Consider the following 17,313-nt stretch of genomic DNA (forward strand, 5'->3'; position numbering starts at 1 on the left):
GTGATGGTCAACATGTACATGCAGAGAGACCTTGAACTCGAATGTAGCCTTTTAGGAGCTGAACCTGAGATGGGAGAAAACATGGAATCCCATAAGTATGGGGGAATTTGAGAAGACTAATAAATTGGTCATTAAGAAGACTTACACAATGGTAAAGGCAAGATTTAGGATGATCACCTTCCTATTATTCTCTAGTCACCAGTCCTGAGGAATATGAATCCAATAACTGAGAAGCCTTCATGCAGTTAGTAAGCAATTCCTCACATCCCCTCAAAGGCAATTGAAGAATTGTGAATCTGACTTTTAAAGTTTGCTTACTTTAATATAGAGGGATCTGGTGCATCCTGGCGAGTAATGCCTTCCCTTATTTTGCTTTCCCTTGCCTTCCCTTCCCTTTCCTGCCCTTCTGTGCTCTGCCCTACCCTGAGTGATTTATTCACTGCATCAGTGCATTTAAAACATCAAAATGGACAGTATTGTTTCATACTTCAAAAGAAAAGTTTTTTTTAGGTTAACCCAATTTTTTGAATTCCCATTTTGAGACAAGAAGTCATGGTAAATAATTTTGACCCAAGCATATCACTAAGCCATTTCACCTTAAATATTGCTTTGCTAATTGTAATGAGCAATACTAGATGTTTAGTATATAGCAAGTTAAATTAGATATAAATATTTCATTATTACAAACCACAAAATTTTGTATCAGGTAAACGTTTATAAATTGATACAGTAACATGAGAAGTTCTGTTTTTTGTTCTGAAGACAAATTATGTGTGGCATACAGAAACATCTTTGGGGATGAGATAAAATGCATCAATTCTCTTGTCCTCATGTCACTCACCATCACAATTATTTAAATGACTCAGATGAATATATTCCTTTTTCTTATGTAGTGATTTGTGTGATAAGAGGGCAATGGAGTAATAAAAAGTGCATATTTCACTGCTGATTATCAAACAGTTTGCGCCTGAAATAAGTATGGTGAGTAATGGCATTTGCAAAATAAGTTTGCAAATGATGCTTGCAGACTTAAAGAGTCAAATACCTTGTAGAAAATAGTCCAACAAATATGTTGACAAATGAATCTAGGGCAACAGACTAGTGGGAACCAATACAGTTTGGTTACTGTCTAACACAACTCAAACTTGAAACATCAAAGAAAATTGCCTGAGAATGTAAATTAAAAATTTATGCCGCTATTTTCCCTTCCTAATTTTTAATCGAAAACATTAATGAAGTTATTTTTATAAAAAAACAGCAAAAACCCAAATCCAAACCAATCCAAACAGAAACCCCTCTACCATTTGTTTGAGTCCTTGAGTACTTTTAAAGGGATTTTAATTTGATTTGTCTATTTACACGACCTTAGGAAAATTAAGCATATTTACTTGGTTACTTTTCAAACATATTCACAGACAAAAATGCCTTAAGCAATTGTATAAGAAACACTGGTAAATTCTAACTGGAAAAATGCAAAAGGAACTGCTTAAAATTTCTATACAAGGGGATTGGAAAGTGACAGAAGCAGGAAAAACTTTTTTCCTTTTAACAAATTATCTAAGACAAATCTTGTAAAATTAAACTTGCCCTCCTAAGTTAAGGGCAGATATGTGAAACCATGAGTAAAGTAGTATACTAGAAAAGGGATGAAAAGTTAAGAACTTCATCCCTGAAGATAAATCAATGACCCAATAGATACAAACAGACCAAACAGATACCAGCACAAAGTATGCAAATATTGTAATAAAGTTAAATAACTTGCCAGCAACTGAGTACTAAAGCTATGCTTTCCAGTCTAACTATACCTCTGGAAGATTTGTCTTAAAAAAGAGACAAAATCAGAAACTGACACTATTCAGACTAGGAAGAATCAAACAAAGAAATATAAGTAGGAATTTCAGAAGCTCCCAGCTCCACAAAAGTCTTTGTAGATGTGCCCTGCAGAGGAGTACGACAGCTTTGACAGCCTGAAGGAGCCCTCGCTCCCTTTTGTTTGTAGCAATCTGTTTTGAGCTGGACTAGTTCCTTGGTGTGTAAAGGAACATGTAATGTTCAGGTACAATTTTGGGTCGTGTGCTGTGTTTTTTGCATAAAGAATAATGTTTTATGCCAATGGACAGTTATATCTTACTGTAAAGCTGTGGCCCCAGTGCTGGTCAATGTCATGGCTCCTAACTTCTGGTTCCTTGCCTTCAAGACACATACGTCTCAATTCTGTGCTACATGCTGAGGCTACTGTGAATCTAGAGCCACTCAGAGCCGCCCAGTAACACATGCTGAGGTGTGGAATCTATGCTAATTCCTGATCCCTTTGGAGGGATCAAGTATGTCCTAGCTTTTGATTTCACAGCCTGCTTGGACATTCTCTGAAAAAGAAGAATCTACACCTAAAGTTGGTTTTTAAAAAAAGTAATTATTAAATGGAAATATGAGAAGGATTCCTTTTGGCTAGTAGCTCCAGGATCAGAGCTCTCACCTGGGAGCTGCAAGCACTTGGTGCTAGTGCCTTTTTTGCCTGAAAGCTCACCCCAGCAGACCAGTCTGATGACAAAACAACTGTTCAGAATTTATCCCTCCCTGTTGAACCTTATATTGGATATTTAAAGAGCTTTCAGCCTGAAAAAAGCAGCATGAAAAGCAGCAGGACTCGACAGAGCAGTTATTCACAGTGGAGAAGGAAGAGGAGGAGTCCAGGCACCAGCAACTCTGTCTCCCTGGCTTAGCCCTGGGCAGCAGCACCAACCATGCCAAGTGGAAGCAGCTGATCCAGTCTTTCATGGATGTCCTAATGAACCAGCACGCTACAAATTCACAGAACAGATTGAATCCTTCGGGCAGTGCAGACTAATGTTTATCTAGGCTTAGGATCCAGATGGGGCTCAACTCAAGATAGGTGTTCTGCTGGTCAGTGCTGTCAAAATCAGATATTTTTAAAACCTTCAGGCTTGGGAGCTTTTCATCACTAAAAGTCATCTTTACAATTTCTCTCTCTCTTTTTTTTTTTTTTTTTAATTAACTATCAAGCTTCAAGGTTCCTGGTTCCTGAGGTCTGTTTAAATAACTAAACCTTTTTGTGGAGATGGGCCTCAGTGATAAAAGGGTTATTTTCATTCAGGCCCCAAATTAATCTTGTATCTTGTGACTATTCCTGAAGGACATTTTCAACTCAGAGGCAAACACCTAGAACCCTACTTTTTTGGAGAACCTACAGGAATTCAGATGATTTGGCCTCTTTATTTATAAAGCTGCCTCATTTATAGACCCATCTTTTCATTATTGAATTTCTTGGTTCATGGTATATTTATGGTATTCCACTTAAGTGCTATTAATATCTTATTTATTTTAGGCATGCATATATCCACATATTATTGCCCAATGAACTTTAGACCAGATCTGATTATAAAAGTTGTACTCAATGCAGTCTTAACTCACTCCCAACCATCAGGAAAGTAAATATAATTCAGTTCATGCCTATCATAAATAACAGCTTGAAATCCGTGTTGTACAGAAAAAGCTATGCTTACCATCAGCAGCCCTTTATAAGCATAGACAATCCCAAGCCAAATTGTCATGTGGGTGTTTTCGCAGTGCTCCAAGATTGGTCGGATAGAGATGTCTCTGCCTGCAGGGTCCGGCTGCAAAAATAAAATATGAAATATTTGGATTCAGATTCCCTTTGCATTCACACCTCAGTGGATCTTAAATCTATTTTCAGTTGATTGAGGATGTGTAGAATACAGAGTGGACAACTTTAAAATAACTTGTGATGAGTGCAGACCCCTGAACCTGCAGAGAAATACGGTGAAAAACAAGGATCTGAGGAAACAGTTGCATGACAGCTACCACATGGTGAGGTCACATCTACTGCAAAACAGAAAGAAAATGTCTGAAGTCACTCTGTATTTAACACTGTCAGTCACATTTATCAGCTTTAGGACGTCTAATTTTTCTACAAGGCAAACAGCTTGAAAGCACAGGAATGAAAATGAATGTATTTAAATTCATCTTTCCTTTCACCTGTGGTTCTTGTGTCACTGGCAAATGGCTGATAAACAATGTATGAAACATTGCTGTGTTTCAGGTGTTTTTTCATTGATAACCATGAGCTAAATCAAAGATCATTTACTATGGAAACTACAACAGTAGCTTAGAAGAGAGCATAAATCATAAAAATAAAATAAAAAAGTCCTTTAGAGCCAGGGATTGCCTATAAAAAATGCAATACTGCTGGAAGCTTTGTAGCCTTCCATTTATTTTGAAAAGGAGATTGTATAATATTGCAGAGTCAAGAGGACTTGGATACTATCAGGACTGTTTGTATGAAGACTGAGAAGAAAAACCTTCAAGAACCAACCCTTGCTCTCTTCACCTTTTTTTTGCTTTTTAAACAGGGGAAAGAACATACAGAGCAAAGGGGTACTAGCTACTATTCTGTGTGCAATTAGAACATATATTAGGATCTGGTCAAACCGTTAAACTGTTTGTTAATGATGTACGTTATATAAAAACACAAGGATCTTTTTGTATGTGATTCTAAGAGATCTTGTTTTACTTATATACCACAGAACACTCCTGTTGGCTATTCTGAGACATGTGTACCTGCAGTCTGTCGTGCTTTACATAATATTGAAAGCTATTTTTCCTTTCTACTCTGAAACACTGTATCTGAACTTCAGCCAAACTAAGATCAACCCAGACATAACTTTCTGTACCTGGTTGTCTCAGTGGGCTTTGCAAATTTCCTTTTTGATGAACAACATGAGTAAAATGTGTCATACAGAAGTATAATGACTATTATATAAGAAAAAATAATGTTTTTACTAATGTAGAATGAAATGTAGAATTGTATGTAGAAGGACTTTGGAAGGATCTGAATAATTTCCTAAAGCTTATTCTTGCTGCTTCTGATGGTGCATGACTTTTGCCATGAATTTCAGTGGTCACAGCATTAATCTGCATCTCACTTTCTTCCACTGGTATTTTTGTATGTGTGGCACTGCCCCATACCTCATATACTGTAAAAAAATAATGTAACAAATAAGTACATAGATGGTGGTGGAAAAAACCCAAACAATCTTGTGCTATGCACTGCAAAGTGAAAGGATTCACAATTTTCTTTGCAAATCCTTCAGTAGGCAAGACATTAACATTTAAAACCTATTCCTATCCTGGACTTCTGTAGAAACCCTGAACAGCAAAATAAAGCTCTTTGAAAAAAGATGTCTTAAAATAAAATAAGATAAAACTGACGGCAGCAATATTAAGTCTCCCAGAGAGACTCCATCCTAATGGTTGTTGATGTCAGGCAAACAACCATTAGCTGAAGAACTGAAATGACTGTAAGCATTAAGTGTCATCCACAACATTTAAGATGTTACAAATGTTTGTCTGGGGATCAGTTGAACTCCCTTATTCTCCATCATCAGTGACACAAGCCCAATGTTAAATTTTAGGTACACTGAAAACACTGTTTCACATCAAAGTTACAACCTGTTATGTTCAACATAATTTCTTTCTATTACGAAGTAAAGTTCACAGGAGAAATCATTCACACAGAGCTCTGAATATGTAACTGATGTGTGAACAGGACTGTACGGCAGAGTCATTTTTCTGAAATTCTAAATTACACCTAAGCCTGCCAACAACTTCATTCCTCATGGTCTGGAATTACGGAAGTTACATAAAACTTAAGGATGTGGTCATCAGACTGTTTTCTTTATTTTTTCCTTCACACTGATGAGTCAGCACAAGAGTCTCTCTTTGTTTCCCCAGTTCCATATCACTCCTGTCATGTATTCCTTCTATTTTGGTTTCATCCTTTTCTGAAACAAGAAAGTATATAAATAATTTAGTCTTCCACCTGGTGCAATGGACAATGTGATGTGGTTCATTTCACTTGTTCCTGTTGAAAACTCCAGTCACACTTGGACTGAAGGATTCCACCACTTTTAACCAGCTATAAGTAACTGGAATAGTTCCTTGTTTCTAAGAATATTACTGAAATGAAAACTGCTATTTGATCTGTGGCAGATTATATTTTTACTTTCCCTATGTGGGTATTCTCTAATTTTATTTGCTTCAAAATTGGAAAGCATATGTCCATTCATTACTCAAAAACTCTCTTTAAAGACCCAGGCAGAAAAATGATGAAATGGAAAACATAACTTGTTTTCAAATACTATTAGAGAAAAACCATCATTTCCTTAGTAGGAAGTTTGTCAGATTTTGTGAGGCATGATAGTTTAAAATTTATGTTAATTAAATAAAACAGTGTTTGGGAGATAGGGAAATCTCGTGAAGTGCTCTAGTGGGAGCAGGGAAAGAGGATAATGATTGCAGCATTAGCAAAAATGTACATGGGGCAGCACTTTTTCAAAACAATTTCCAGATCTGCTAGGTAGTGGTATTTTAAACAAAAGTTTACCAAAGTTCTGTGCATGTGGAGTTAAACATTGACAGGTAGCAATAATTTTACAGTGAACTGATTTTGCTGATTACTTATTGCTACTGCAAAATGACATTCCTGTTATACTGCTTTTAATTTGCCATTTTGTTTCTTCACTGATTTTGCATGAATTAACTAATCATAGCAAAAAGCTGGGTTAAAAAAAATATGATATTTTCTGATGTCAAAAGAATTTTTAAAAACTCTACAATTACAGCTGAATGGGACACTTGACTGACCTCTCTAATCATCCACCATTTGTGCACTTTGTTACTGCTTTAGAGAGGATGACAACATAAATGCTACCAGTGATTATATATGTACTGGAAATTTGCCCTTTCCTTTTATAGAAAACAGTCTCAATGCCCTTCAGATGTCATTCTCAAAAGCCTGAAGACCTTCTGCCTTGTGATTAGTCTGAAGCTTTCCTACCTCTTCTGAAACCTAATAAGATTTCTGACACTGACATCAATTTCTGGAGTGCTTTCAGCAGTTGAACATAAATAGTTTAATCTGTTCACTTCATACAAGAGTTGTGTATCATCACCAGTAAAATGCTTGTTTTACATGAGATCAGCTAGGTCTAGAAAGCAACCCAAACCGGTAAACAGATTATCCACAGAAAGTTTATATCCTCTGTGTGTGTGTGTTTAAACTATTATTAGTCAATTCTGTAGGCCTCTGCTCTTCAGTCTGCCTGGAGTGCTGGCAAATCCTCATCATAACAGGTGAGTGACGGCTTAGATGGGTATTGCCAGAATGACAATTGAAGCTTAAAACTACCTGGAACCATCAGGGAAATTTCCAGGAGAGACCCTGTGATGACAGAGACTGCTGAGTGCCTCCTACCTTCCTACATCCCCTCCAAATAGCTGAGCAGCACCGAGACTCTTGTTTCCTTCGCGTATGTATGGATTGCAATACCAAACTACAGGCTTGATTTAGGTTGTTTTTCAAAGTGTCCTGTGTTAGGGAGGCAGAAAGACAGTGCTTCAAGTGCAAATGCCATTTTAATTGAATGATTATGTCCATTTCCTTTAAGAATCTGGTTCCACTTGAATAAACAAATGTATTCAATGAATTCCTTGCCTTAAGCTCAGGTGTGGGAAGACAGGGCAAAATAGACTGAGGCACCTGTGCCTTCTGGGCACGATGATGCTATATGATCCATATAGAAACAGCTCTTATCTATTTTATTTTATTTTATTTTATTCTATAACTATAATTTATTAGTGGCTACTATAGTGGCCAAAATCCCCCTGGAAAAGGGAGATATTTGTATGATGGCTAATGTATCTTTGACTTATTTGTTCTTTATAGCCATTCCTTTTCTATAGCTCCACAGAGGTCTTAAAAGGGTCTATGTTCCATGGGAAACTTCCTCCAGCAAATGTCCAGGAAGAACAGAGTGGGCTAGTACACAGTATTCAAAAGTCCTTGACCTTCCTAAAGTACTACTTTTACACGGTCACTTCTTCAGGTCCCTTGGCCAGTACAGTAGATGATTCTATGTACAGAATTGTGGTGTTGCTTGTGTGACAGAGCTTGCAGGTGGTCAATCTCAGCACGCATGAGAAGAAACTTTGCAGATCTCTGGTGTGACACTGTGCCATTTCTGAAACTGCAGTTTCACCAGTGAGAGAATCAGAACATTAGGCCCCAGACTTTTCCGGAGATGGATGTGGAACAAAGGGTAAATAGTTCCAGCTTCTGTTTACTAGGTTTAAAATAAACTGTGCAGTCCCCATAGTACAGGAAAACACAGGATCATACTCTCCTGTCACACTGTTAACATGTTAACATACCATCCCAGTGTCTGTTTTATCTTCCCTTTAAATGGTTTCAATCGAACCAGCATGAATTAGATAACTCTGGCATTTTTAGTTTGGCACATTTAACAGTCATATGGAGCTCAACTGTGATTCTTTGTCTTAAAATTCAGACTTTGCTAAATTAGAAGATCATCCTTACTTCTTAAATTAACCTTTTTTTTTATTTAAGGATAATTATAGTTGGCTTATTCTATAAGTTCTGTAAAGGTGTTTCACAAACAGATTTAAACAGTTTGAGCATGCAGTGTGAAATTGAGAGCTAGGCTCTTAATTACTGATGAAAAGAGAACAAGAAGGATCAGATTCTGTTGACTTTCCAATTACTTAATAATTTGAAGGCATTTTTACAGCAAAACAACTGCGATATGAAAAAGAGATTTTCCAGGAAATGGATCCCTTTTGTTTCATATATTTTTTATGTTTTACAGTCATAGCTTCCACTAATGCAAATTAGGAAATGCAATACTAAGCTGGGGTAGCTCATTTGGAATATCTTCCAATTAAAAATTTGGTAGAGTAAAAACTTGTTTGTCTTTGTTCATATTAAAATTTGAGTTCAGATACATTACGAATCACACTGCTTGTTATGCAGTAGCTCAACCAAGTACAAAACTATTACTGAATTCTTACAGTCCAGTGGCCAGTTTAATTTCTCTTCAAGATTAATTGAGGAGTTTGAACTTTTCTGTAACATTATAATGATTAAGAACTGAGGTATGAAGTATTTCAGGACAGAAGATCTGAATGCACGTAGATCTGAATGCACACCCCTTGCCCTCGTGACATGAACTAAAGGATATCTTTAGGTTGTCCAGGGGGATTACAGGGCATTTTCTGCTTCAGTCATTTTCTTCCCACCCCACCTGAGTCAATGGACTGGATTTTAAGCATTATCTGGCTGCATAAAAACTTCAACAGCTAAACTCTTCCCACAATTCAAAAGAAATCCTGTTTATTTTTTAATTTCTAAAAAAAAAAATAATTCTAAGTGGTATTTTAGTATGGAACAGTAACTCTGTAATGGCTGGCTACCTAGAAATCATGACACAATGAAATGACATTTGCCAGAATATCAATATATATATATTCTTATTTTTTATCCAGTCATTTTTCTCAATTTGGTTTTCTAAAGAATAAAAAAAGATGTACCATGTAAGTCAGGGAAAAAAGAAATAATACACTGAGGGCTTCAAGGATATTGACGATGCTATTTTACATTACTCAGCTTGTTACATATACAGAATCCAGGTCTAAACTTCCAAGTGGATGGGAGCAAAGAAAGACAGGAAAAAAACCCCAAAGTGTCAAAGATAACCACTGTAATTCCTACTATCCCAAAACAATAAATTTTGGTAATACAGACACAGTGATATCACTCTGCAATATATTTAAAAGAAACTTACTTTTTAGGTCCCCATCTGTCTTTTGTATAAATAATTCCATAAATCAGCGAGTGTACATACTGTAAATTAACATGATTTAAAGATGATAAAATGCCAGGAGAGCTATTTATAAGCTCTTTTATAGTGAATTTGTCCATACACTTACTTATAGAAAAAATCTCCCATCAGCATTATTTATAACATCACTTCACTTCATGAGTTTTATTTTCCTGTTGTGGTGGTTCATTTTGTTTAGATGAAACTGGGTTTTGAGAGCCAAAAGGTTCCCAGAGATTTCTTGCTATTTTTATTAAGACCATCCCCTAATCCAAGCAGTTTCATTTATTTGCATTAACATAAAATGCAAAATAGTAGTTTTGACTGAGTAAAGAAACCCCTGTGATCCCTGCGAACAACTGTAGACTAGGAAATGAAAGGGAAAAGGCAAAATTGGCTTGTATCATGGAGTGTTTCAAACAACTGTGACTGAGTCTTCCCACTCCACTCAGCTATTGCTTCAGTAGAAATTTCACATCATATTATTTCCTCAGAGAATGTTGCCCCAATTGCATATCTAGTGACTGGATAATGAAACGTTTCCATGTATGTGCATGAAGGCAGAGGGACAAGTGTTACAAAGACTTAATAAAGTATTCTGAGCAGTAGAACACGTCCTTTTCTGTGAAGGGAGGGCAAAGGGCTAAGATGCGTAAGAAAAGTAGGTCAGAGGAATGAAGACCTTTTTCACTATCCAGACCCTCTTGCGCTGCACAGATTCTTCCAGAAATGTGCTCTTCTTGGTATCAGCTTCACAAACTGAGTATGAGTATTTTCCCCTCCTCTCCCATGAAGCTGCCCAGAACTGTGCCTCACAAGCCGGACTGGCAGTTGTTTCCATTTTTTTTAACTTTCCTAGCTAGATTTCCGGCTATGCTGGAGGCCACACCAGTCACTCCTTCTGGTGACTGAAGGAATTCAATATCTCCTTGCTTACGGTAATGGAAACAGACAGCTTTCTTCTGGAACTATGGCAAATGCATAAAGAAGAAGAGTAGAACCAAACCACAGGGGACAGCCATGAGCAAACTGTTTGGGTGGCCCCAGATGGAACCAAGGAAGAGGCTCTTTTTGCAGATAATGGGGCTCTTTTTGCTAGTGGGTAGGTTTTGGGTTGCAGGCAAGGATATGACTTACCATCCTTTCTGTGGCACTCAGAGAAACGGGATTTAACACCTTTCCTGTAAGTAAGGCAGATTTGCAACCAACAACAAGCAGAATCTATCATCAGTTACTTTTTCCTGCAAGAAAAATGCTCAGGCCCTCTATTGCGCCCAGCTATTTGGGTCAAGGAGGAAAAAAAATCTCACCTCTATGATCATCCTATATTTTCTGGTTAATGCTATAGTTTTTTTGATCTATGGTTTATGAAAATGTTTGTTACTATGCTTATTTGCATTGCAGTGACAACAGTAACAAATGGATGCTGACTTCTTGCAGAAAGTGAAAAATCCATGCCTTAAGAGGATGTAAAAAGATGTGAGGTGTGGGAGAAGAGAGAAGAAGCATAATGTGGGGTTGTGTGACATTTTCAGAGCCAAACATCATTGGAGACCACTATCACCCTGTGCAGTCACTGGTAAATTAATAGTTTCTGGGCAGGGGCAAATAAAAAAAGGATTATTTCTTAACATGAAGGAACATTTTAACTTCCTCAGTTATTCTTTTATATTCTCCAAAATGGTAAGATGGTGGTCCACTAACCTACTGGAGGATTTTCTGTTATTTTTATCACTGTCAAGTCTTTCCATTGTTTTCAAAAATTTTGAGTGAAATTTTTAACTTCTAAATGCTAAGACTAACTTAATAAGTATATTCCCATAATTACATCATTATAGTTGTAGCAGAAGCATGTACATCTCCTCCAAAGTCTGTCTAAAATTAGGTACTCCAACTTCTCCATCACAAAAGCTGCCATCTTAAATCAACTCCCGGTTTCTCGTTGACAGTCAAATGTAAGGTGCATCTCAATATACAGAAGTACATGAAAATATTTGTCTTTCATAATAATTTTGAAGATTTCAATTTTTCTCCCACCTTGCAACACTAGTAATGTATCAGATATAAACATTTTTACACACATTTTTCAACCAAACAATGGGTGAATGAATAAATCAATAAAGGTCAAGTCAACAGAAATATTTTGATTGCTTCAAAAGATTTAATTTGATTTTGACCTTCTAAAACTGCTAACCTTCTTTGATATAACCTAACTCCATTTTGAGAAGAAAGGTCATGCTGAATTCAAAAGAGATGTTCTTTAGTTAACAAAGGTCAACAAGAACATTTTAGCACTTTTCTACCAAAATAATTTTGCATGAGGAAACTGACTGAGATCGTCTTTTTTTTTTTAACAAGTATATAAATCTTACAACTACGCTACGTTTTCTGAGAAAAATATCTCAATACTTAAATTAAGGAATATCATCAGCAATAAGATTGCAAATCCACCATCTTGAAAATTACCTCTGAATGCTCACACTTGCTAGTATAACTGATCCTGTATCAGAGCAGTGACACCAATGAGTGAACCACACAGCTTTACAACTTTTACTGGCACAATTATGCCAGTAAAGCCTACGGACTGGAGGCCAGGACAGGTGATTAAAGGCACACAAAGTATGCCTTGATCTTTGGTAGAGTCCTGCTTCAGGTATGAAAGATCTAGGCCTCAATAAACTAAAATTACTCTCATAATCTTAAATCTAAGAATCTCATTAGTCTTTCCCACCTTAAAGAAAGACTCTGAAGTGAGGCTTAGTATTTCATAGTTATATTGACATTACAGTTAAATTATACCATCTTAACTGTTTTATCTTCAGCAAAACACAGTATATAGATTTTTATTGCATTAACTTCAGTTTGAAATAAAACATCTCTTTTAGAAAAAACATTCAGTGACAATGAACTTACATAGCTCTTGCTGAGCCAATTCTGTTGACTGCAAAAAAAAGGACCTAATTTTTCTTCTTATGTCTAAAATGAATAAGGTTCCCTTAGTTCTTACTATGTTTTGTCTACTGACTTGAAAGGCTACATAACAAAATTTTGTTCCTATCTTGGTATTTACAGATTTTGGCCCAATAAACTCTTCATTTAGTCCTTGATCACCCACACGTTTTTTACCATGTACATGTTTTGTCTTTATTGACATGTTTTATTGGTCTTCAATGGATCATTGGACCAGCATGTTTCCTGAAGACTGGAATGGAGCATGCTAAGCCCTGCAGACATATCCAGTATTAATACCATCATAATACCTAAGGTCAGGTTAGATCAATATATATATATGAAATCACAGATGCCATAAAATGTCCCAATTTCTCTTTATTCTAAATGGATAGACAAATGTGAAGATAGTTTAAAAGCTACAGAAAAGAAAAAAGATAATTTTGAAATCTTATTCACCAAATACTTCTCTTGACTTCATATGAATATTTGGAATGAGTAGGAACCCATAATAGTTCCACTAAGGTAGCTTGAAAGTTACATGCCCCCAAAACACAAAAAGAATAGCAGTTACAGGGATTTTTGATTTTTCCATTACGCCTTTCTTCTACAAATAGCTATTTCGGTGTCACTATTTCTATTGACGTTATTCAGAGCAAAGTAGGTAGTCATGGGAATTTTTTCTTTCTCTCAGTTCAGTAAAACTTTTATGCAACATTTTTCTTAAATAATTTATCTTCTTTCAGCATCTGTCAGACCAGATTTGATTTAACACAAGTCTACCACACACTTTAAATGTTGCAGGTCCTTTGCTCTGATATACAACAGAAGAATTTTCAGTTTATAAAGCAAGTCAATGTGAAACAAAACCTAGCAACCATAAAATCCATTTTATATTTCCATAGATTTTTGTTAAATTCCAAATCATATAGTTTTTTTGTTTTGTTTTTGAAACATATTTGATATATATATGTAACACAAGCAGATAACTCTGAACATACTCTGCCTTGCAATTCCTAAATCTTCTTGACAAAAGCAGTACATTTGCTTATTTTTAAAGTTTTTTTTCAGTGAATTCTTGCATTAGAAGATCTTGACAAGACAAAATGTTTACTTTCAAACTAAAGAATTTATTGGAAATCCTGATCTGTAACGATTCTCTGATGTATTTTTATATATTTTTTTCTATAACTAAATATACAGTGTATATCTATAGCTATACATTTTTCACTTGTCATGAGCACTTGAAGCTGTCCCAGTAGGTAGAAATGATCTTACCTACAAGCATCTTCCTAGTAGAGGTGTATCATACTGTGTCAGGCATCAGCATGTTTCAGGAAACTGTATTGTTCCAGTACTGGCAGTAAAGCTTGTAATCTTTACTGGACTTGAAGAATTTATTGAGATGGTTATTTCTGTGGTAAAGTGCTTCCATCATCCTCTGAATCTATCTATCATTTTTTTTAATGGAGTGTACTTAGCAACTTTATCATTCATCCTGTTATTTTTTTAGGGATGTCCATTGCCTACTGCATCCCTATTGCAGTTTTATTTTAGCAGATGAGCACGTGTAATTCTTACAGAGCATTTCCAAAGCTGCCATGAAAGCCATCAAAAACTCTTTCTCAGCATAGCCCCTGACAGCTTACATTTACACCCAAGTTTTAATTTCTGAGATCAAGGCACTGAAGAGAAACAGTAAGCGGTTGATGCCTTTGTTCTTGATGCCACTTTTCACTGCTCACTGAGAGACCATCAGACGACAAGATAAGCACAGGGAGACAGGCATTATTACCACGAGGGCAGGAGAAGCAGCACATTTCTGAACAGTGATGGCTGGTGTCAACTTGGGTTTTCTGACTGTCATGGTTTGAGATAGCCCCATAATCCAATCCCCTAGCTCCATTCCCCCCTCCCACATCTCAACCTAATGTGAGATGGGTTTTTTTCCAGACAAAACACACCAGACTCAAAGTGGGGGAAAGGGAATATATTACAATGACTGTACAAATAAATACCATATCAAATTATACACATGATCACAACTATCTCTACCATAACATATGTATTTACAGTGGATCAGATCTCTTCTCCCCTCCAAATAAAAGTCCAGGAGGGAAAGAAGGACAGATCCCTTTCAGTCTCTGAACGGCAGCATCTTCTGAGGCAGCAGTCTGTCTTCTTCTCCACGTGCAGCAGCTGATAGCTGGATTTCTGCCAGCACTCACGAGGGAGGTATTCAAGCCTCTCTCGGCCCCATCGCCTCCAACCGAGGGGTCTTCCGTGGGCTTCGTAACCCCAGACAAGGTCGTTTCACCACGTCATATCACGAAGACACAGGGGGGTCTTCGTGACGGTCTGGTATCTCTTGCAGGGCCTCTGTGCCCTGTCTCTCAGGCTGCCACCGTGGCAGCAGTGCAAGGGGGGGAAGCCAAGGTCAACTCCCCCTGCATTCCATCTGGCCGTCCCGGTCTAGCTACGGGACGCTCTGAGCTTCTTAGCTCCTCTCTCACTCCGGTGCTGCATGCCCAAAACTGCTCTCCAAAATAGGAGTCCATGTCCCTCTTCTCCAAGAGGGGTCTCAAGGGAGTTTTAGGGGATCTGGTACATTCTTACCCCCAGAACTCTGTCTCTCAGGCTGCTGGCTCTCTTTTTTCCTGGCTCTCCTTCCAGGAGCCCTTTCTCTGGTGCTGCATGTTGCTTCTGCTGCTCCTTCAGTTCAGGTCCTTATCTCCTGTCTGGCTCTCTGCCACCGTTTCTCTGGTCAGTGCCGGCTGCTGCTCTGCGCCCATGGAGAAAAACATCTCCCGGCATAACCACAGGCACCTAGCCCAGCTTTATGCTGTTCCAGGTCCCCGCAGCCCCCCAGCCAGGGGCTGGGAGGCCCCAGAGGGCCCAAGGGGCTCAGAGCCCCTTCCTCGTGGCTCTACAACATGGCCACCTCTCCCACAACAAAACTACAACTCTTCTTTTCCGGTGAGCTTGTGGGATGTTGACATTTTTGCAGGAGCGCCCATTGGACAGAACTCCAAAACTTCCAGGGGTTTCCACCCCTTGGGGTCTACCACTTTTCTAGCCTCTGGGGGAAAACAAGATTCAAACCATGACACTGACTTGGCATTCACCTGCTTTGTAATATCCACCTACAGCCACTAACTAGCCCGTCACACATTCCTGAACAAACCTCTTCTGTTTGAGCTACCTGAGCAATTATAATGCTGTCACCATATCCCCCTAAAGGTAGCAGTGTGACAAGACTTTAGGACAGGTGGGAGGTGTGACTTTCTGGCACTTTACACTGGGCTGTGTGTGGCAGTGCTATAGGAATCCTTGGAGCAGGACCAGCCTGAGTAGCTGGGTAAGCAGTAGCAATATGGCCCCAGGAAATCTCAGTTTCGCTGATGTGCTCTGAGAAGCTGATGAAAATGCAGAATGTTCTGCTACAGAGCTCTTAGTTGATCTTCCCTGAAGTAAATCCACACTGAGGATCTCTGGAGCAGGTATGGTAAGAGCAAAATGATCGAACTCAGCAAGGTTAGATGTCTTGGCTCCTCTGCTGGAAGAAGCTTTCCTTACCATTGAGAAACTGAAGCTTGAGCTGGTGTTCACAACTCATCTGAGGCTTGAAAAAGGGTCAGTGGTGACAATTCTCAATCACTTGATTCTCTATACAGCAGAGTAGATTTTTGTTAAATTAATCAGGAAATTAAGTAAGAATCTCACAAATCAAGGATAGAAATAAACCTTGGGAGAAATACTGAGATCTGATAGAACAAGGGAAATATGAAAATTGAAGAAGACTGAAACATTAGACATTTTGGTTCAAGAAGACTGTGGGGAAGAAAGGAAATGGTGGTGAACATAGTCCATTCTGTCTGCCAAATTAAGGAGAAAGGGAAGAGGGAGCTAAAACGGAAAGTGGACAGGTTCACATGCTCCCGTAAATAGCGTTTCCTTCTATCACTTCCTGCACCAAGTGGGGTGTGAATTGATTCAATATAAATTTCATACACAGTCTCCCTGTTAACATATACACACCAAAAAAGGAAAGAATTCTTTCTGCAACCTGTTCAATATATTAAAAAAAAGAGTATCTCTTAATGAACTTTTATAAAAGCGATTTTTTTTAAATGTGTTTGTATAAGTAAATGTGTGCTTTCATGGCAACAAGGCCTGATATTCCAACAATAACCTTGACATTACTTTGTGAATACATGAGGCATTCAATAAAAAAAAAATAGGAATTATTTGTTAGAGACGGAAAACTGCTTTCTTAGGAGGTGGTTGAAGGCTATGAAATCTCCCTCTATAGGAATCAAAAACTGTATTACTGTTTTAGAAAGAGGAACTCCTATTGAGGCAAAACACAAATGCATTGTTTTGAGCTTGACTTAACAAAACCAATGTTTATTAAATTGAAAAATATCCATCCAATATTACTGTCCAGGGACAAATGGACAGAGAAAGACACGCGATAGTTTTCATACACTTGTTTCTGAATAGACAAGTATATCCACCACTGAGTAGTGCTAGGATATCTTCAATGGGGTGAACAAATGTAAAAAATTTGAGTGGACCATGATTAAGCTAACCTGTTAAAATTAAAACATCAGAATTTATGTATAACTTATTGTGAATATGTAGCATG

The 17,313-nt window shown here is 37.6% G+C and overlaps 1 protein-coding gene across 2 annotated transcripts in view; it reads right to left on the minus strand.

Annotated features, from left to right (window-relative positions):
- The window catches only part of GABBR2 (gamma-aminobutyric acid type B receptor subunit 2), a 474,253-nt gene that overhangs the window by 41,382 nt on the left and 415,558 nt on the right, over positions 1–17,313 (minus strand). For both annotated transcript variants that reach the window (XM_051812706.1, XM_051812705.1), the window contains one exon: positions 3,525–3,635. In XM_051812706.1, coding sequence (XP_051668666.1) covers positions 3,525–3,635 — 111 coding nt within the window. The remainder of the gene's footprint in view (positions 1–3,524; positions 3,636–17,313) is intronic.

This window comes from Manacus candei, unplaced genomic scaffold, assembly GCF_025592945.1.
Source record: "Manacus candei isolate 608988 ecotype Guabito, Panama unplaced genomic scaffold, ASM2559294v1 h1tg000088l, whole genome shotgun sequence".
In the NCBI taxonomy this organism is placed as follows: domain Eukaryota; kingdom Metazoa; phylum Chordata; class Aves; order Passeriformes; family Pipridae; genus Manacus; species Manacus candei.